The sequence below is a fragment of the Hyla sarda genome, chromosome 1, assembly GCF_029499605.1.
Source record: "Hyla sarda isolate aHylSar1 chromosome 1, aHylSar1.hap1, whole genome shotgun sequence".
Classification (NCBI taxonomy): domain Eukaryota; kingdom Metazoa; phylum Chordata; class Amphibia; order Anura; family Hylidae; genus Hyla; species Hyla sarda.
In genome coordinates this window covers 49,198,486-49,220,194 of record NC_079189.1, presented here as the reverse complement: position 1 = coordinate 49,220,194, position 21,709 = coordinate 49,198,486, and the positions used below count along the sequence as shown (strand labels likewise).

At 41.9% G+C, this 21,709-nt stretch overlaps 1 protein-coding gene across 7 annotated transcripts in view; it reads right to left on the bottom strand.

The window, feature by feature from the left end:
* SH3BP2 (SH3 domain binding protein 2) overlaps positions 1 to 21,709 on the bottom strand; it is a 142,629-nt gene that overhangs the window by 30,026 nt on the left and 90,894 nt on the right. The window contains exon 1 of one of the 7 annotated variants that reach the window (XM_056554985.1): positions 13,538 to 13,870. The exons of 2 other annotated variants lie outside the window; for them this stretch is intronic. In XM_056554985.1, coding sequence (XP_056410960.1) covers positions 13,538 to 13,614 — 77 coding nt within the window. In that variant the 5' untranslated portion in view covers positions 13,615 to 13,870. Of the gene's footprint in view, positions 1 to 10,343; positions 10,419 to 11,843; positions 11,940 to 13,537; positions 13,871 to 21,709 lie in introns of those variants that run through there. 4 more of the 7 variants (XM_056554984.1, XM_056554983.1, XM_056554990.1 and 1 more) reach the window with 4 other exon arrangements.

The window sequence follows — 21,709 nt, the reverse complement described above, 5'->3', positions numbered from 1 at the left end:
GCGTGCGCTGTTCTGGCCCCCAATTAATTATTAGCCCAGCACTGTCCCCATCAGGGTACTACTCACATATCACCCACAAGCGCTGCCCTCCTCGTCCTGTTTGTTGCGGCCGCCGGCGCTGACACTCTATACCAGTGGTCTCCAACCTGCGGACCTCCAGATGTTGCAAAACTGCAACTCCCAGCATGCCCGGACAGCCGTTGGCTGTCCGGGCATGCTGGGAGTTGTAGTTTTGCAACATCTTGAGGTCCGCAGGTTGAAGACTAGAGTTGAGCGAACTTACAGTAAATTCGATTCGACACAAACTTCTCGGCTCGGCAGTTGATGACTTTTCCTGCATAAATTAGTTCCGCTTTCAGATGCTCCCGTGGGCTGGAAAAGGTGGATACAGTCCTAGGAGACTCTTTCCTATGAATGTATCCACCTTTTCCAGCCACGGGAGCACCTGAAAGCTGAACTAATTTACGCAGGATAAGCCATCAACTGCCGAGCCGAGAAGTTCGTGACGAATCGAATTTACTGTAAGTTCGCTCATCTCTATTGAAGACCACTGCTCTACACTGTGCAGTATCCCTATGCCCGGGCTGCAAAAAATAAACAAAATAAACTTTTTAACTTACCTCCCGTTAATCCGTTACGGCCTCACTTGTTTCCTGGGGACGGGAATGTCGGACAGCCGTCAGCCTATCACCAGCCGCAGCGATGTTCCGCCTCGGCCGGTGATAAACTGAGCCCACCGTCATGTAAGAAGCCGGCTCCTTACATGACCGTGCGCTCAGCCTATCCCAGGCCGAGGCGGCACATCGCTGCGGCCGGTGATAGGCTGACGGCTGTCCGACGTTCCCGTCCCCAGCGTAAGGCCGACGTAGGTGCATTAAAGTTTATTTTGTTTACCTTTTGCAGCCCGGGCATAGGGATACAGTATAGAGTGCCAGCGGCGGCCACAACAAACAGGACGAGGAGGGCAGCGCATGCGGGTGACATGTGAGTATTTACCCCGATGGGGATGTGGGCTGGGGGGGGGGGGTGCTAGGAAATACCGTTATATACTGTGGAACCGCCAAAAGTTTAAAAAATACCGTGATACACACATTTGATCATACCGCCCAGCCCTAATACCTGCTAGTTGAAGACACCACTATATATTTTGCATGGGGCCCAGGCGCTTCATTTTACCCCACTAGGGATTTTTCTTACCCTATATGTTTAGACGTACCTCCTTCTTTGTGTACAGTCTCGGGAAGGACAGGGCTGACTAACCAAGACAGTGGAAAGGAAAAGCCATGGCCGGTGGAGATAACTTACTGTATGAGGTCATGGCAGCAGAGCTCTACATGATAGACATTGGTGTGGTCTCTGTCAGAGCAGCCTAAATGATTGGTAAAGGTTCTACGTGAGACATGACTTACCACAAAATGACGGGCTGCGGTAAGACACGCAATGCTGACAACTATTCTTATCTGACTATGTCGCTAATGTTGTCAAGCAGAACAATGAGTAAAGAAGATCTGACCAAAATCTAGCGCATAATGAACTACATGTCCCTGCAATTTCCTTTACAGTAATTCCTTAATAAACTTCTAAAATAATGCTAACAGTGCTAAAATGGAGCAGAAAAATAAGGGTTAAATCTGAGACTGCAACAGTGAATCTTTCAGCAGAATATAGGCCTAGTGGACTAGTATATATACAAGATCATATGAAAGGATTTTGACATACACTGCACTGTTAATACAATGTTTATTGTTGTTGTTTTTTTTTTTTTAAACTTAAAGGGGTGTTCCATTAAAAAGTATATGAGTTAATGGGAGCCTTTCAATCGAACACAACCCAGAAATATCTGATCTTCAGGACATTTGCATGTTTTTATTGGGTTCATGTGTTGTTCCTTCAACACTTCATATACAAAACATATTCATTCTATTATGCCTAGTGGACGCCCATATGGGGAGGAGCAGGACACAGAGATTCATTATAGATATCATTAAAAGGGTTGTCTGGTAAATACATATCTTATCCCCTATACCAGTGGTTGGACCTCTCGTGATCTCCAAAACGCAACCCCTGCTTTAAAGGGATAGGGGATAAGATGTCAGATCGCCGGGGTCCCGCTGCTGGGGACCCGGGGATCGCTCCTGCAGCACCCCGCTATCATTACTGCTCAGAGCGAGATCGCTCTGCACGTAATGACGGGCAATGCAGGGGCCGGAGCATCGTTACGTCACGGCTCCGCCCCTCGTGACCTCACGGCCCGTCAATACAAGTCTATGGGAGGGGGCGTGGCGGTCGTCACGCCCCCTGCCATAGACTTGCATTAAGGGGACGGGCCGTGATGTCATGAGGGGTGGAGCAATGACGTCACGCTGCTCTGGCCCCCGTATCGCCCGCCATTACGCACAGAGCAAACTTGCTCTGTGCTGTAATGATAGCGGGGTGCCGCAGCGGGGATCCCCGGGGTCCCCAGCAGCGGGACCGCAGCGATCTAACATCTTATCCCCTATTCATTTCTATGGGAGCGCTGAAGAGACCCGAGTACAGCACTTACGCTTCTCATTGAGAGCCAACTTCCCACACTGCAGATCGCGGGGGTCCCAGCTGTCAAACCCCCCATGATCAGCTACTTATCCCCTATCCTGTGGATAGGGGATAAGATACTGTAGTTTTCACCGGACAACCCCTTTAATGCCCATTTTGGACAATTCATATTTTTGTTAGAGGGGCCCCCTTATGATAGGTTGCTGACAGGTTGTAGTGCTGCTGAAAACCACAGCAACCAGCTGTAATCTCTGAGTGAACCTGACTTCTATTGTTCCATTCCATTGCAGCGCCACCGCAGGGGAATTGAGGCATTACATGAAACTAATGGTGGTTTGTGTAATGAATGGACAAGCCGAGTCCCCCAGAGAGTTGTCTCAGATCATGAACTATGCTATTTTAATATTTAATTCAGTTTCGTAACCAGATAACTGCAAGATATATATATATATATTTAGGATTATTAGATACTTTTTTGGATAATTCACAAGGATGTTAGAGAAGTGACATAACATTTATCCTTCATACAGAGGAACTGAACGCTTTTTGCTACAGCTATGTGTCTCTTTGTTTGTATATTAAACAGGAAGCACCAAATGTATCTCTTGGGACTTTCGTTGTGAACTGTAGAATATCAACTATGATCTCCGACCACTGATCTCAGTGGGGGTGCTACGGTAAAGAATGTCATATCCTGCCAAGATCCAAGTAGCTTTTCTTTTTTCTTAAAGCAAAGATTCTGCTTTGATGAATTTCAATTGCAGAAATTCCTAATATCCTTCTGATTCTAAATTTCTAATAGGGGAGAGCAGATGAAGGGAAATTAAACTCCCCCCAAAACTTCTCTCTTATGTACTATCACCAGAATAAGGCACCATTTACAATATTGAGTATTCTGTAAAAGAAGCAGGTGCTATAGTGTGTGAAGAGGTAATAGTCACACTCAGGTCCCGGTGCCTTAGGGACCCTTCTAAAACCCTGGCTCATGGTAGGAAAGGGTCCTGTTATAGATTTTGCATTGGGACTCAGGATCTTCAAGTTACGTGTATGGAATTGAGAGAGCAATCGATGGGTGATGGGTGCTAAGACTCTCTGCTTTCCCTTTTAGGCTACATTCCCACTATGGAATCTCTGCTGAGATATAGCGGGGGGGATTCCATCTTCAGCGGGTACCTAGCTAGGACTACTCGGACATACTATTCTCCATAGACGGCAATGCATTTTTGAGCGTATTCCACCAAAATAATTAACATTCTTTTGGCGAAGTCTGGAATTTGAATTCGACATTTTGCAGTGTGGACAGTGCAGTAGAATCCCATTAAAAGACAAAGGAAGGATGCGGTACCGAAAGTTCTGAGCGAAATGTCTCAGCTTGGAAATTACGTAGTGAGAATACAACCTCCGAGTTGTAAAAGTGAAACAAGTTAGTATACTGTACATATGAAGTCTCACTTTATAACCACAAGTTAGCCGCACTGCTTTCCTTGAAGATTACAGTGCTACAGAAATTCTCAGCTTTTTCAGCTGCTACTCTGCACCATCAAAAATGGTCAAACTAAGTTGTTTAAGTTTTTGGGAGTTTTCTTTTCTTTTTTAGCTCAAACCAGAAGTTGGTTTCAAAGGGAACGGGAAATATAAAGGAAGGACTTCTGCTTTGCCTTCCTGCTGGATCCACTTCTGGCTTTTTACACTAGCATTAGGATCTATTCACACGGCAGAATTTCATCTTGCGGAATTCCGCCTCCAATTAAAACCCATAGACTTCTATGGGAGTGCCGAATCCCATAGAAGTCTATGGGCTTTAATTTGAGGCGGAATTCCGCAAGACAGAATTCTGCAGTGTGAATAGAACCTTAGTGAAACCAAACCAATTTGGCTTGCATTAAATTTATTGAAAAAAAAATAAAATATATATATATATAACAGTAGTAATATGCAGCACACCGAAATGTCATGCAAAGTGCTTTATTCCATGTGGTACAAAAGCAACGTTTCGCCGGCCTCACGCCAGCATTCTCAATAAATATATATATATATATATATATATATATATATATATATATATATTGCGTGGGTGGGGGTGGGTATATATAAGGTTTTTAAGATTTTCTTTCTTGGGTATCATTTACATGTAGATCACTATGCAGTGAAAATGACATGTTATCTTTATTCTGTTTGTCAGTACAATTGTGGAACTACCAAATTAATATTTTATTTTTTCATTTGGTATAATGAATACACTTTGAAATTCATTCGTTTTTTGTTGAACAATATTCCACTATAGTCTAAGAGTCTTAACTTTTTATTTCCTCATCAGTACACCAGTGTGGGGGGCTTCTTTTTTGGGGAATGAATTGATGTTTTCATTGGTACCATTTTGGAGTATAATACAGGATGCCTTTTTGGAATTATAAAATAAATTTGCCTTTTTGGAAAACAGCTATTCTGGCATTTTTTTTTTTTACAAGTTCACAGTGTAGATTAAATACATGTTTTATAATAAAGCACTTTTAATTGCTAAAATGTTGTTTTTGTATTGTTTTTTAGATTTCTAAAAATTTTATAAGACATTTTTTGTGGCACTAGAGAATGTGTCTGATTGCTGGTATATTGCAGTGTATTTATGTCTGTGAACAACCCAGGTAGGGCTCGATGGCAGACCTGAGCCTGAGGCCCTTCATAAGATCCACACCTGCTGTGACATATGATATCCAATGGCATCCCATGATCATGTTGTGGTGGGCTGATGGGGAGCCCCCTTCTTCTTTCTGACCACTTAGATGCCATAGTTGCTATCGGTGGGGTTAAACCTTCTTACCCTGCACCGTTACATGTATGGTGGATTGCACTACATCTTTGGTGTCAGTACTGTATAAATATATATATCTCACATGTAGCCAAAGGGTGTTTAAAGTGTACCCGTCAGATTCAACAAAAAAACTTTTTTTTAATCTATCACTCGGTACCTAATCCTGACCATGTACATCATTTTTATGTGTCTAGCACCTTTATTTATTTATTTTATTACACTTTTAATTTGGCTCACTAGTCGGAATTCCTCTCAAAGGGAGGGGGCGTGGCCTCATTGTGAAGGTCTCCGCCCCCTCCCTCAGTATCCTGTCTGCTCACATCTCCCCTAGTATTAGCAAAACTACAACTCCCAGCTTGTCCTCACTGACAGTAGCGGGACACAAGCTGACAGTGGGAGGAGTTTTCATCCAGCTATGAGCCCTGCACTCACAGCTGTCAATCAAGGAAGTGTGTCCATGACATAGGTGATGATGCATGGACACAGCAGGACTAGTATGTGTCCAAGCAGGCAGGGGGGGGGGGGCAGTTGATTGACTGGCTTGTTTAGTATGAAATACTGAAAATTTTCTAATGAAAGCAATTGCAAAACCTATTGGTTATACATGCTTTACAACATATCACAAGCTTTTGTATCTGACAGTGCCCATTAAAGATTTATTGTTGTTTATTTTCTATTATTGTTTAAGATTCCCTTATGGTCTCCTTCTTAGAATCATACAGCTCCATAAAACTTTAATATGTATGGAGCCATAATACAATACCCATCAACTTTTACAGGGTTCTACTGTATGTTTTCCACTGTTTGCAATCTAGAAGCCATAAACACATAAGGTTTCACAAGTACGTCCCACTCAGGCATTGCATCTAAATTTAACAGAAAAGAAGAAGTGTAGGCAGCAATAAAAGCCAAATATAAGAAATAAACAAAAAAGCCCCTTAGGAAGGGGGCGTTTATAACAGTCTAAAAATATATGGGAAAGGAAGTACCCCAGGTTATGACAGGTATTAAGCCACCAACGCAACCATAATGTCAATAATAATAATAATAATAATAATAATAAAAAAACAGAGGAGAAATCACCAAATTAGGTCATGTTCTCTTCTATGAGGTTGTATCACTATTTCTCATTTCTTACTTATATCTGTTCCTGAGAAAGATGGGTGACAACCAATATGGGAGTCAATAGAGCAGCCTAATTGGTGGTCATATAACCTATATTTCAGATTCAGATTTCTGAATGTCAGACCTGTCTAGTTATGGGGTCAGACTGAAGTTTATTGAACTCAACCTCAAACAAACTGTACCTATTTGGGTAGGCCATATGGTAATACTGCAGTAAGAGGTTAACACTATCAGATACCACTCTTTTGGGTTAAAACAAAAGGGTGCAAGGGGAAGAGGTGAACTGTTTTATTTTTGTTTCCCCAGATGACAGACATAGGGGGACAGTCTGCCAAACATCCTTGGTATAAGATTGATGGCAGACCGTGACAAAATTGGTGGGACCCACTAACAAAAATCTTGGTCTTTACCCATGCTTAGCTTTAAAGGGGTAGTCGAGTGGAAAACATGCTTTTTCAAATCAATTGGTTCCAGAAAGCTAAACAGATTTGTAAATTACTTCTATTAAAAAATCCTAATCCTACAAGCACTTATCAGCTGCTGTATACTACAGGGGAAGTTGAGTTCTTTGTTGTTGTTCTAAACAGATTTGTAAATTACTTCTATTAAAAAATCCTAATCCTACAAGCACTTATCAGCTGCTGTATACTACAGGGGAAGTTGAGTTCTTTGTTGTTGTTCTTTTTAGTCTGACCACAGTGCTCTCTGCTGCCATCTCTGTCAGGAACTGTCCAGAGCAGGAAGGGTTTGCTATGGGGATTTGCTTTTACTATGGACATGGACAGAGGTGGCAGCAGAGAGCACTGTGGTCAGAAAGAAATTCAAAAAGAAAAGAACTTCTTGTGGTGCATACAGTAGCTGATAAGTACTGGAAGAATTAAGATTTTTAAATAGAAGTAATTTACAAATCTGTTTAACTTTCTGGCACCAGTTAATAAAAAAAAAAAAAATAATAGTTTTCCACCGGAGTACCCCTTTAACGACCACGGACGTAAATGTATGTCCTGGTTTGGCGGTACTTCGCGCACCAGGGCGTACATTTACGTCCTGTGTTTGACCACCAGCATCGGAGCGGTGCTCGCGTCATACACGGCAGGTATCGGATGTCCGCCATTAACCCCTCAGATGCTGTGATCAGTACAGATCACGGCATCTGTGACAATGCGCAAGTTAAAATGGATGATCCCGGCGTCTTCTGCTCTGGTCTCAGATCGAGCAGACCAGAGCAGAAGATAGCCGATAATACTGATCAGTGCTATGTCCTATGCATAGCACTGAACAGTATTAGCAATCAAATGATTTATGTCCCCTATGGGGACATAAAAAGTGTTTAAAAAAAAGTTGAAAAATGCAAAAATAAAAAGTTTAAAAAAAAGTGAAAAATCCCATCCCCCAATAAAAATGAAAATTGTCCGAAAATTTTCCATTTTACCCCCAAAAAGCGTAATTTTTTTAAATTAACATATTTGGTATCGCCGAGTGCGTAAATGTCTGAACTATCAAAATATAATGATCCCGTACGGTGAACGGCGTAAACGTAAAAAATAAAAAAGTAAAAGAATGCTGCTTTTTTGTCCCATTTTATTCCAAAAGAAAAAATAATAAAAAATTATCTAAAACTTTTATATAAGCAAATGTGGTATCGATAAAAACTACAGATGACGGCACAAAAAATGAGCCCTCATACCGCACTATATACGGAAAAATGAAAAAGTTATAGGTGGTCAAAATAAGGCGATTTTAGATTACTGATTTTGTACAAAATTTTTTTTTTTTTTTTTTTTAGCGGTACAAAAATATAAAAGTATCTAGCCATGGGTATCATTTTAATCGTATTGACCCACAGAATAAAGAACATGTCATTTTTACCGTAAAGTGTACAGTGTGAAAACAAAACCCTCCAAAATGTGCAAAATCGTGGTTTTCATTTAAATTCCCTCCCTATGGGTTTGCCGTACATTTTATGGTAAAATGAGAGGTTTCATTACAAAGTACAATTGGTCACGCAAAAAACAAGCCCTTATATGGGTCTCTAGATGGAAACATAAAAGAGTTATGGATTTTAGAAGGCGATGGAGAAAAAAACAAAAACGCTAAAATAAAATTGGCCTGGTTCTTAAAGGACATGTCCGGTGCTCACTTTTCTTATTGTATCCGTTCCGGGCTGCAAAAAAAAGAAAATAAGCTTTCTCTTGTCTGCCTACACTCCCCCGGTGCTCCGGTACAGGTGTTCGGTCCCCCGGCTGTATTCTTCTTACTTCCTGTTAGCCCTATCACTGGCCGAGGCGGGACATCGCTGCAGCCGGTGATAGGCTGAAGCTCCATGTGACGTGCTGGGCTAACAGGAAGTAAGAAGAATACAGCCCGGGGGCCGAACACCTGTACTGAAGCACCGGGGGAGCCTAGGCAGGTAAGAGAAAATTGTGAAAAATCCCCTCCCCCAATAAAAAAGTAAAACGTCAGTATTTTCCTATTTTACCCCCAAAAAGCATAAAAAATAAATTTAATAGACATATTTGGTATCGCCGCGTGTGTAAATGTCCGAACTATTAAAATAAAATGTTAATGATCCCGTACGGTGAACGTCGTGAACGTAAAAAAACAATAAGTCCAAAATTGCTACTTTTTTAATACATTTTATTAGAAAAAAATTATAAAAAATGTATTAAAAGTTTTCTATATGCAAATGTGGTATCAAAAAAAAAGTACAGATCATGGCGCAAAAAATGAGCCCTCATACCGCCACTTATACGGAAAAATAAAAAAGTTAGAGGTCATCAAAATAAAGCGATTATAAACGTACTAATTTGGTTAAAAAGTTTGTGATTTTTTTTTAAGCACAACAATAATATAAAAGTATGTAATAATGGGCATCATTTTAATCTTATTGACCCTCAGAATAAAGAACACACGTCATTTTTACCGTAAATTGTATGGCGTGAAAACGAAACCTTCCAAAATTAGAAAAATTGCGTTTTTCTTTTTAATTTCCCCACAAAAATAGTGTTTTTTGGTTGCGCCATACATTTTATGATATAATGAGTGATGTCATTACAAAGGACAACTGGTCGCGCAAAAAACAAGCCCTCATACTAGTCTGTGGATGAAAATATAAAAGAGTTAAGATTTTTAGAAGGCGAGGAGGAAAAAATGAAAACGTAAAAATTAATTTGTCTGAGTCCTTAAGGCCAAAATGGGCTGAGTCCTTAAGGGGTTAAAGCGGTAGTACAGCAAAAAGTAACTTTTCTCCCATAGAGAATAAATAGAGTATGTGCTGACCCCAGCACGCGCTTTTCTAAGAGAGCTGGGCCCGTTCGGGCAACCATGCGCTTGGGTGGCTTGGGTTATTTTTCATTATGCAACCCCTTTAACCTATAAATATTTTTTCGACGGCAGGGAGTGTATATTCTTTTACATATAGGGGGAGATTTATCAAAACCTGTCCAGAGGAAAAGTTGCCCAGTTGCCCATAGCAACCAATCAGATCGCTTCTTTCATTTTTAACAAGGCCTCTGCAAAATGAAAGAAGCGATCTGATTGGTTGCTATGGGCAACACATCCTTTGGACAGGTTTTGATAAATCTCCCCCATTGAGTTTCCATTTATAAACCTTTATTGTGTCCCAGATGCATTCATTGCTATGGACTGAACCTTTCCATGGGCTGTGACCCTGCAGCTTTTAACTCTTTGGATCAGGAAACTTTGTCTATGGGTTTTTCCATAGAAACCAACACTGGAATAAACATTAGATTTCAGCGGGGAAGAAATAGGGTGGTGGCTTTCTATATTCTAAGGCCTTGTGCACAAAGAGTTTTTTTTTCGTACAAATTGTCAATACTGATTTAGCATCGGAATCCGTTTCGATTCCGCTTACCATTGTTTACAATAGGGAAACGGCGCCACAGTTCGGACTGTATGAATTTTTTCCAACCTAGATTTTGAATCAATAGTCTCAAACTGTGGCCCTCCAGATGTTGCAAAACTTCAACTCCCAGCATGCCCGGACAGCCAACGGCTGTCCGGGCATACTGGGAGTTGAAGTTTTGCAACATCTGGAGAGCCATGGTTTGAGACTAGAGATGAGCGAACTTACAGTAAATTCGATTCGTCACGAACTAAATTAGTTCAGCTTTCCGGTGCTCCCGTGGGCTGGAAAAGGTGGATACAGTCCTAGGAGACTCTTTCCTAGGACTGTATCCACCTTTTCCAGCCCACCGGAGCGCCTGAAAGCTGAACTAATTTATGCAGGATAAGTCATCAACTGCCGAGCCGAGAAGTTTGTGACAAATCGAATTTACTGTAAGTTCGCTCATCTCTATTTGAGACCACTGTTTTAAAGGAGTACTCAGGTGGAAAACTTTTTATTTTTATTTTTTAAATGAACTGGTGCCAGAAAGTTAAAGGGGTTATCCAGGAAAAGAACTTTTTTTTATATATCAACTGGTGCCAGAAAGTTAAACAGATTTGTAAATTACTTCTATTAAAAAATCTTAATCCTTTCAGTACTTATGAGCTTCTGAAGTTGAGGTTGTTCTTTTCTGTCTAAGTGCTCTCTGTTGACACCTGTCTCGGGAACCGCCCAGTTTAGAAGCAAATCCCCCATAGCAAACCTCTTCTAAACTGGGCGGTTCCAGAGACACATGTGTCATCAGAGAGCACTTAGACAGAAAAGAACAACCTTAATTCAGAAGCTCATAAGTACTGAAAGGATTATGATTTTTTTTTATAGAAGTAATTTACAAATCTGTTTAACTTTCTGGAGCCAGTTGATATATAAAAAAAAGTTTTTTTCCTGGAATACCCCTTCAAACATAGAAAGAAGAGAATGTCCAGCGCCAGACTCGTGCAAGGAACTTCTTTATTAGGTTGCCATGGGAAACGACAGGAACTCAAGTAAAGTGACGCGTTTCGCCCCACAGGGCCTTAGTCATACCACGGATTTGTAAATTACTTCTATTTAAAAAATCTTAATCCTTTTAGAACTTTTTAAGCAGAGGAACTTTTTGAATTTTTTTTTGTGTTGTCCACAATGCTCTCTGCTGACACCTGTGTCCGTGTCAGGAACTGTCCAGAGCAGCATAGGTTTGTTATGGGGATTTTCTCCTGCTCCGGACAGTTTTTGATACGGGCATCAGGTGTCAGCAGAGAGCACTGTGGACAAGACAAAAAAAAAAATAAAAAAAAATAAAGATTTTCCTCTGTAGCAAACAGCTGCTAAAAAGTACTGAAAGGATTAAGATTTGTTAATGGAAGTAATTTACAAATCTGTTTAACTTTCTGGCACCAGTTCATTTAAAAAAAAAAAGTTTTCTACCGGAGTACCCCTTTAAATTCATGTCAATTGATTAATATGAATTGCTTTGACCAAGGTTACCCCAATGAATAGAACTAAGCTGCTTCCAAAACTTCAAAAATCCAAAGGTATGCCACCGATTTTTGGGGTAGGAATTCAGGTAGGAATACTCATTGGGGGAGATTTATCAAAACCTGTACAGAGGAAAAGTTGCCCAGTTGCCCATAGCAACCAATCAGATCGCTTCTTTCATTTTTCACAGGCCTTCATGAAATTGAAAGAAGCAAGCTGATTGGTTGCTATGGGCAACTGGGCACGTTTTCCTCTGCACAGGTTTTGATAAATCTCCCCCATTGTGTGCACATAGACTTACTCTGTTTGTTTTTATTAATTTTTTTGTAGAAGGTCTGACATAACTATGGACGTGCACAGACATTTTAGGGGGCAGGGACTGAACTGAAAAAAAGGCCCCTTCCCATAATTCTTTTATATAAATGTCCACATAATAATTCCAGACTGCCCATGGCACTTTTAGGAGTAACATCAAAAGGGCAGAGGCTGAAGCCCCCTTTCTAGCCAACCTGTGCACGTTGCAGGATATAACACACTAATATCCATCCCTTTTATTAATGCTTCCGTTTGCAGAACTACAATTCCGTTTCCTGTAAAACTGGGGCCAATTGGTTATTCACATGAACCTGGTTTAGGATTCACAATCCATAAATGCTGTGAACAGGTTAAAATAGTTTTTGCTATTCAAACAATGAACTGGTTACCTATAAAATGGTATAGCAGAGCTATATCAGCTATTTGAACACCAAGGGGGACATGTATCAAAGATTTTACCCCTGTTTTGTGTGTAATTTTTTTGCGCATCTTTTTTGCGCACGTTTTGGTAGAGCATGTCCTCCAGATGTGGCCGAATCGGGGTACCTTGGAGTGACATCTATAGTACGCATGGATTTATTAACTGCGTACTTTTCCTTTACACCAAAAATTTTGCCTTAACGTAGAAAGATGCTCTAAATCATTGATTCTATTTTTCCAATGAGTGGATTGAGGAGATTCCTATATTTACCCGCAATTGATGAAGCTCATTGCGCTTGATTGATAAATTTAGGGCTTCTGCGCATAATTTAGAATTTGGGAAAAGGGGTAAACTGCTTCTACACAAATAATGATACATGTCCCCCCCAAGCGTTTATACCACAGTTTAAAATATACTTAATAATACTTAAAATATACTTAAAAAAAAGCCAAACATGATCAGAAGTGACGAGGATGAAATCATATAACAAAAAATAAAAATATAACAAGACTATAAAGCTATATAAACATAGGTTTTACTGTAATATGAATACATCCCAAATACACTCTCTCTCCATATAGGCCACTTGCACTATTTGCACTTTTTTTTTCTTTTCTTTGCTGCCATACAGATTTTTCGTTGTACACTGACCATCACTGACTTAGAGATAAACACATATTTAGCCAAATTTGTTCATACACAATAAAGCCAAAATTGTTCCTCTATCCCACTAGAGAAGATTGGTACTATAAGTGACATACGATAGAGGCCTTGCTAAAAATGTTGCATTGGGCAAAAACAAGTTACAGCTTTGAATACTGAATAATATTTTAAAAATAAATATAAAAAAAAAAAATTAGTATAACAAAAAAAAGTACTTAAATAATTTACTGACATCATGGACTTCTTTTTGCTACAGTTCTATCCTACTGTGTTCAGGTACAATTTTTACAAGATCATCACCAACCTCATGTCCACACGACACATGTTCCTTCTTTCTACAAATGTAGCGCGAGACTTCGTTCTTTTTATAGATGTCGCCATCAGAGTGTCACCATGATTGTGTGGATACCTGTCATGCTCTGATAGACGAAAGCGATGAGAAAGACACCGCGATGTATCACGTCTGTCTTCAACGTGCAACTATGAAGATCTGTGCAGGTCAGGCGGACACAACTGACTGTGACAGATTTCCTTTGGTGATACGAAGCTTCCTCATTCCGGAGATCTAACACCAGCCTATACCATATTTGTTATGAGTTTCCTGCTCTAACAACTTCACGGCAATAACCTAAGACGTATAAAACCCTACAGGAGAAGAAAATAAAGGAAATTCCGTCCCAGTGCTTTATTCGTAAGGTTTGCAACTTCCTCATTCGCAAAAAAGAGGAACAAGCCAAGTGCATTCAAGTTATCTGAGGACTTACATATAGTTCTACATCTAGATTTAATGCAGGTAGGTATGTTTAGAGCTTATGCTGAATTTGTCTCCTTCAAAGCCCACCTCCAGTTATACCATGTTCATATTGTACGCATGCACACTCACTATACAGTATGTACAGTATGCATATACACACATCCACTGCATGTTCTCAATCAGAGGCATAACTTAAAGGGGTATTCCAGGAAAAAACTAAATTTTTTATGTCAACTGGCTCCAGAAAGTTAAACAGATTTGTAAATTACTTCTATTAAAAAAAACATAATCCTTCCAATAATTATCAGCTGCTGAAGTTGAGTTGTTCTTTTCTGTCTGGCAACAGTGCTCTCTGCTGTCATCTGTGCTTGTCTCAGGAACTGCACAGAGTAGAAGAGGTCTGCTATGGGGATTTGCTTCTACTCTGGACAGTTCCCAAGACAGGTGTCATCAGAGAGCACTTAGACAGAAAAGAACAACTCAACTTCAGCAGCTCATAAGTACTGAAATGATTAAGATTTTTTAATAGAAGTCATTTACAAATCTGTTTAACTTTCTGGAGCCAGTTGATATATATATAAAAAAAAGTTTTTTCCTGGATAACCCCTTTAAAGCTTCTGGGCCCCGATGCAAAATCTGCCATTTATAAAACTGTTTTCTCATGGGGCAGATGAGCCTTGGGGCCCCCTTAGACACCAGGACCCGGAGCGACTTTTCCCCCCTATAGTTACGCCCCTGTTCATGCATGCACAGTTACTATATTTACAGTATGCAATTACACATCCACACATCCACTGCACATTCTAAGTACATACACGCATGCACCTATGAGTAAACTAACCCACCATATGAGCACACTCATGATTCTACAGTCAATACCTCATAATAAAGTGAAAACAAAAATATTGCATGGACATTGTCAGGCTTCTCCAGATATGTTTGTTAGGTTCAATTCAAGGCACTGGCTGGACCACTCAAGGACATTCACAGAGTTGTCCCTAAGCTGCTCCTGTGTGCTTAGGGGCATTGGGGGAGATTGATCAAAACCTGTGCAGAGAAAAAAATTGACCAGTTGCCCATAGCAACCAATCAGCTTGCGTCTTTCATTTTGAAAAGGGCCTTTGAAAACTGAATATAGCAATCTGATTGGTTGCTGTGAGCCACTGGTCAATTTTTACTCTACACAGGTTTTGATACATCTCCCCTATTGTGCTGTAAGTAGGTCAATCTTCCCAGTCTAATGTGTAGAGTGCTCTAGAATGTCTGTCTGTGCTTCCCTAATGTAGAAAATGCTCTTGATCTCCATTCCCTGCTCACAGTCAGCTGGAAGCCAAGCCCTGTTCCCAAATTCCTGCACCATGCATAGAAATTGTGTGCAGGTGAAAGATTTGGAAACAGGGCTTGGCTTCCAGCTTACTGTCAATCAAGCAAGGACAGGGATAAGAGGGGAAATGAGGAGGTGTTCTAGCCCTCAGCACTCCGAGGCCTGGGAATGAATGTTTGACACATTGTTAAATGCATTTTTCTACACTATGGAAGCACAGATAGAGGTATAAAAGGTACTATTTGTCCCCGTGCCCTAAAAGCCATCCCGAAGTATCAGCAGTTTGGAATGTGAATTGCAGCTGACAGATTACCCTTTTTTAAAGGAGATGTCCGGCGCAGACTTTTTCTATTCCGTCCTGCCCGGGCTGCAAAAAAAGACAAAACAAATTTTCACTTACCTCCATATGTTCCCCCGGAGCTCCGCAACAGCTGATCGGTCGGCCGGGCTGTCTGCTTCCTTCTTCCTTTAGCCCGATACGTCACATGACGCTTCAGCCTATCACCGGCCGCTGCGATGTCCCGCCTCTGCCGGTGATAGGCTGAAGCGCCGTGTGACGTATCGGGCTAAAGGAAGTAGGAAGCAGACAGCCCGGCCGACCGATCAGCTGTTGCGGAGCTCCGGGGGAACATATGGAGGTAAGTGAAAGTTTGTTTTGTCTTTTTTTGCAGCCCGGGCAGCACGGAATAGAAAAAGTCTGCGCCGTACATCTCCTTTAACCTCTTAAGGACGCAGGGCGTATGGATACGCCCTGCATCCCGAGTCCTTAAGGACGCAGGGCGTATCCATACGCCCGTGGGAATTCCGGTCCCCACCGCTAGCCGGTTGGGGACCGGAGCCGGATGCCTGCTGAAATCGTTCAGCAGGCATCCCGGCATATCGCCCAGGGGGGTCATTATGTCAATTGACAATTCAGTCCAGCGATCTGCGGCGATTCCGGGTCAATCGGGTCTCCAGTGACCCGGTGACCCCGAACAGCCAGAGCCTGCAGGGGTGAGGTGGCACTGGTGCCACCTCACGATCGCCCTGATTCGTCGGCCGGATTACCGGCCGACCAATCGGGGCGCCTGCTGCGGGCGTCACTCCCGCACCCGCTCCGCCCCTCTTCCGGAGGGCGTGAGCGGGTGCGGGAAGACGACCCCGGGTGCTGGGGACCCCGATCCCCGGCGTCCATGTTGGGATCGGGGCCCCAGGAGCGACGGCGGCGGCGGCGAGGGACAGCCTGCGATGGAGCAGCAGCAGGAGGTGAGTGACAGCCTCCTGCTGTTGCTTAGCAACAGCTCCCAGCATGCAAAAAGGGCATGCTGGGAGCTGTAGTTATGCAACAGCAGGAGGCAGACCACCACAACTCCCAGCATTCCCTTATGGGCATGCTGGGACTTATGGTTTTGCAACAGCTGGAGGCACATTTTTTCTATGGAAAAGTGTACCTTCAGCTGTTGTATAACTACAACTCCCAGCTTGCACAAACAGCTAAAGTGCATGCTGGGAGTTGTAGTGGTGCATCTGCTGGTTGCATAACTACAACTCCCAGCATGCCCGTTGGCTGTCGGTGACTGCTGAGAGTTGTAGTTTTGCAACAGCTGAAGGCACACTGGTTGTGAAACAGAGTTTTTTTTTTTACCTAACTCAGTGTTTCACGACCGGTGTGCCTCCAGCTGTTGAAAACTACAACTCCCAGCAGTCACCTTACACCATGCACCGTACATGCTGGGAGTTGTAGTTTTGCAACAGCTGGAGGCACACTGGTTTTGAAACACTGAGTAAGGTCACAAACTCCGTGATACATAACCAGTGTGCCTACAGCTGTTGCAAAACTAAAACTCTCAGCATGTACAGTCTGTCAGCGCATGCTGGGAGTTGTAGTTTTGCAACAGCTGGATGTCCCCCCCAATGTGAACGTACAGGGTACACTCACATGGGCGGAGGCTTACAGTAAGTATCGGGCTGCAAGTTTGAGCTGCAGCAAATTTTCTGCAACAGCTCAAACTGCCAGCGAGAAACTACTGTGAACCCCCTGCCCGTGTGACTGTACCCTAAAAACACTACACTACACTAACACAAAAAATAAAATAAAAAGTAAAAAACACTACATATACACATACCCCTACACAGCCCCCCTCCCCTCCCCAATAAAAATGAAAAACGTCTGGTACGCCACGGTTTCCAAAACGGAGCCTCCAGCTGTTGCAAAACAACAACTCCCAGTATTGTCGGACAGCCGTTGACTGTCCAGGCATGCTGGGAGTTTTGCAACAGCTGGAGGCACCCTGTTTGGGAATCACTGGCGTAGAATACCCCTATGTCCACCCCTATGCAATCCCTAATTTAGGCCTCAAATGCGCATGGCGCTCTCACTTTGGAGCCCTGTCGTATTTCAAGGCAACAGTTAAGGGCCACATATGGGGTATCGCCGTACTCGGGAGAAATTGGGCTTCAAATTTTGGGGGGTATTTTCTGCTTTTACCCTTTTTAAAAATGTAAAGTTTTGGGGAAAAGAAGCATTTTAGGTAAATTTTTAAAAAATTTTTTTACATATGCAATAGTCGTGAAACGCCTGTGGGGTATTAAGGTTCACTTAACCCCTTGTTACATTCCCCGAGGGCTCTTGTTTCCAAAATGGTATGCCATGTGGTTTTTTTTTTGCGGTCCTGGCACCATAGGGGCTTCCTAAATGCGGCATGCCCCCAGAGCAAAATTTGCTTTCAAAAAGCCAAATGTGACTTCTTCTCTTCTGAGACCTGTAGTGCGCCAACAGAGCATTTTTCACCCCCATATGGGGTGTTTTCTGAATCGGGAGAAATTGAGCTTCAAATTTTGGGGGGTATTTTCTGCTTTAACCCTTTGTATAAATGTAAATTTTTTTGGGAAACCAAGCATTTTAGGTAAATTTTTTTATTTTTTTTTTACATATGCAAAAGTCGTGAAACACCTGTAGGGTATTAAGGTTCACTTTACCCCTTGTTACGTTCCCCGAGGGGTCTAGTTTCCAAAATGGTATGCCATGTGTTTTTTTTTGCTGTCCTGGCACCATAGGGGCTTCCTAAATGCGGCATGCCCCCAGAGCAAAATTTCCTTCAAAAAAGCCAAATGTGACTCCTTCTCTTCTGAGACCTGTAGTGCGCCAGCAGAGCACTTTTCACCCCCATATGGGGTGTTTTCTGAATCGGGAGAAATTGGGCTTCAAATTTTGGGGGGTATTTTCTGCTATTACCCTTTTTAAAAATGTAAAACTTTAGGGAAACCAAGCATTTTAGGTAAAAAATTTTTTTTTTTTTTTTTTACATATGCAAAAGTCGTGAATCACCTGTGGGGTATTAAGGTTCACATTACCCCTTGTTACGTTCCCCGAGGGGTCTAGTTTCCAAAATGGTATGCCATGTGGGGTTTTTTGCTGTTCTGGCACCATAGGGGCTTCCTAAAGGTGACATGCCCCCCAAAAACCATTTGACGCTCCTTCCCTTCTGAGCCCTCTACTGCGCCCGCCGAACACTTTACATACACATATGAGGTATGTGCTTACTCGAGAGAAATTGGGTTTCAAATACAAGTAAAAATGTTCTCCTTTTTACCCCTTGCAAAAATTCAAAAATTGGGTCTACAAGAACATGCGAGTGTAAAAAATGAAGATTGTGAATTTTCTCCTTCACTTTGCTGCTATTCCTGTGAAACCCGTAAAGGGTTAAAACGCTTACTGAATGTCATTTTGAATACTTTCGGGGGTGCAGTTTTTATAATGGGGTCATTTATGGGGTATTTCTAATATGAAGACCCTTCAAATCCACTTCAAACCTGAACTGGTCCCTGAAAAAAAGCGAGTTTCAAAAGTTTGTGAAAAATTGGAAAATTGCTGCGGAACTTTGAAGCCCTCTGGTGTCTTCCAAAAGTAAAAACTCATCAATTTTATGATGCAAACATAAAGTAGACATATTGTATATGTGAATAAAAAAAAATTATTTGGAATATCCATTTTCCTTACAAGCAGAGTGCTTCAAAGTTAGAAAAATGCTAAATTTTCAAATTTTTCATAAAATTTTGGGATTTTTCACCAAGAAAGGATGCAAGTTACCAAAAAATTTTACCACTACGTTAAAGTAGAATATGTCACGAAAAAACAGTCTCGGAATCAGAATGATAACTAAAAGCATTCCAGAGTTATTAATGTTTAAAGTGACAATGGTCAGATTTGCAAAAAATGGCCGAGTCCTTAAGGTGAAAAAGGGCTCAGTCCTTAAGGGGTTAAGATGTTTTGGCAGAAATAAAGACATCCTTTTTTTATACTAGACTGGAACTAGACAGTAAGAATATTACAGTAGCAGTTTTGAAAAGTGTACGAATTTCCTGCCATTAGCTTCTAAACGCTAATAGGATCAGAATCAGGTCTGCTTAGTTCTAGTGTAATAATGCAGAGTCGTGAGATTTCGTCAGTCACATGATGAAATGTTTTCGGAGTAACCCATTGTACTTGAATTTTAAGAAAAGATGTTTTGTGTCAGATGAGGCAATTAAAATAAATGAAATTTCAATGTATAAGGTAAAAGACACTGATGTGGAAAGGAATGCTCCCCTCTTCGAGTTTGGGGATAAAAAATTGAAATTTTTTGCATATTTGGCTAAGGAGAGTCGGGCGGTGGTTTCAATCCCTTGTATTTGAGGGTCAAATGGGGTATTGGAGTCTGACTCGATAGTAATTAATGGTATATTCTGGGATTTTTATAGTGCTTTTTATTCCTCGCAGTCTTTGGTACCCCTGCTGGTCTTCTACCATATTTGCAGGCCTTGTCACCTACTCTCTTGTCTGTGGCTCATTCTTTAGCTTTTCATGCCCCAGCGGAGGAGGTTTCATTGGGTAGTAACACTCTACCCATAGGGGCGAAGCGACTAGGCTGGTTCCTGTAATGTGATAATGTTTTGTATAGAGGATTTACCTTTACTTGTATTGTTATCCTGTTTATACTTATCTCTGTAACATTTGAATTGTATCCTGTATAGTTTGGGTGATCTTGTGGTGCTCTCTGGAGTTTTATTGTGTTGTTATGTTTTTTCAAAAATGTCATAAATAAATACTTAAAGGGTAGCTCCCACCATCCCACCATCCTATTTTTTTTTTTGCTAGCCCGTTCCCCCCCCCCCGCTACGGCAATAGCCCGTTCCCTCCTCCCCCCCCCCCCCCCGCCCCGCATACCCCGTTCCCTCATTACACTTGCAGTTACTGCAGAGTCCGGCCGTGGGCGTGCAGGGACAGCGGCGGCAACGAGGCGGCGGCGGCGATGTGCGGGAGGAGTGGCCTCCCAGCCAGTGGCCGGAGAGCCAATGCGCTCGCTCCCACCTGTCTGATTGACAGGCAGGAAGCGAGTGCAGCCTAACTAAAAAAGGACTGATTGCCACTCCAAAATCAGTCCTTTTTCAGTAGCCGGTTTTTAAATGTAAATTAAACCTTTTTAATGAAAAAAATAATAATAAAAGTATATTAGAGATATGTTGTAGTACATAAGTACTACAACATATCAAAAAATAAAGTTGATGACAGTGCCCATTTAAAAAAAAAAAAAAAAGAAATGTAGCAAGAGGATAAGTAACAAGGGCATAAGTTCCAGGAGCTGGGTGCCGGGGGGCGCCAACAAGCATCTTTTTTGCTTTTTTCCAGCTTATTCAGATGCAGGACTAGGACAGCACACTAAATCTTTCTCCCCCATTAATAAAAACTCTACGGAACTCTACAGAACTATGGCACTATGGAAAAGGTGCCACCGAAATCAAGCGGCATGGACCCTCTCCATTGAGAGCAATGCATTTCTAAGCAGGTCCTGCTACAACAAAGATCATATTCATTCTTTTGGGGGAGTCCAGGATAGGCAATTCAACAGTGGAACCCCATTGAAAACAATGGAACGTTGCTCCATCAATATTTCTTCACCTGGAAATTCTGTAGTGTGTGAATAGGCCCTATGAGTGGAAAGAAGTGTAACATGAAGCTCCTGGATTCCAGTGCAAAATCTTAAACAGGGTCCTACATCTATTAAAAGGGTATTCTGGCTTTATACATCTTATTCCCTATCCAAAGGATAGGGGATAAGATGTATGATCGCAGGGGTCCCGCCGCTGGGTACCTCTGCATTCTTGTTACAGCCTCCAGCATTCTGTGCGTGGCGCTGCCTCCGAGATGGGGGGGGGCGTGACGTCATGGCCCTAGTGACATCACGTCACACCCTCCATTCATGTCTATGGGAGGGGGCGTGGCGGCCGCCACTCCCCCTCCCATAGACATGAATGGAGGGGTGTGAGGTGACCTGCCAGTAAGCAACCCCATTGCCAAGACTATAGTAATGTATTTCTAGTAATCAATTTGTCAGTCTGTCATCATTTTGATGCTATATTTTATTTGGTAAATATGACTT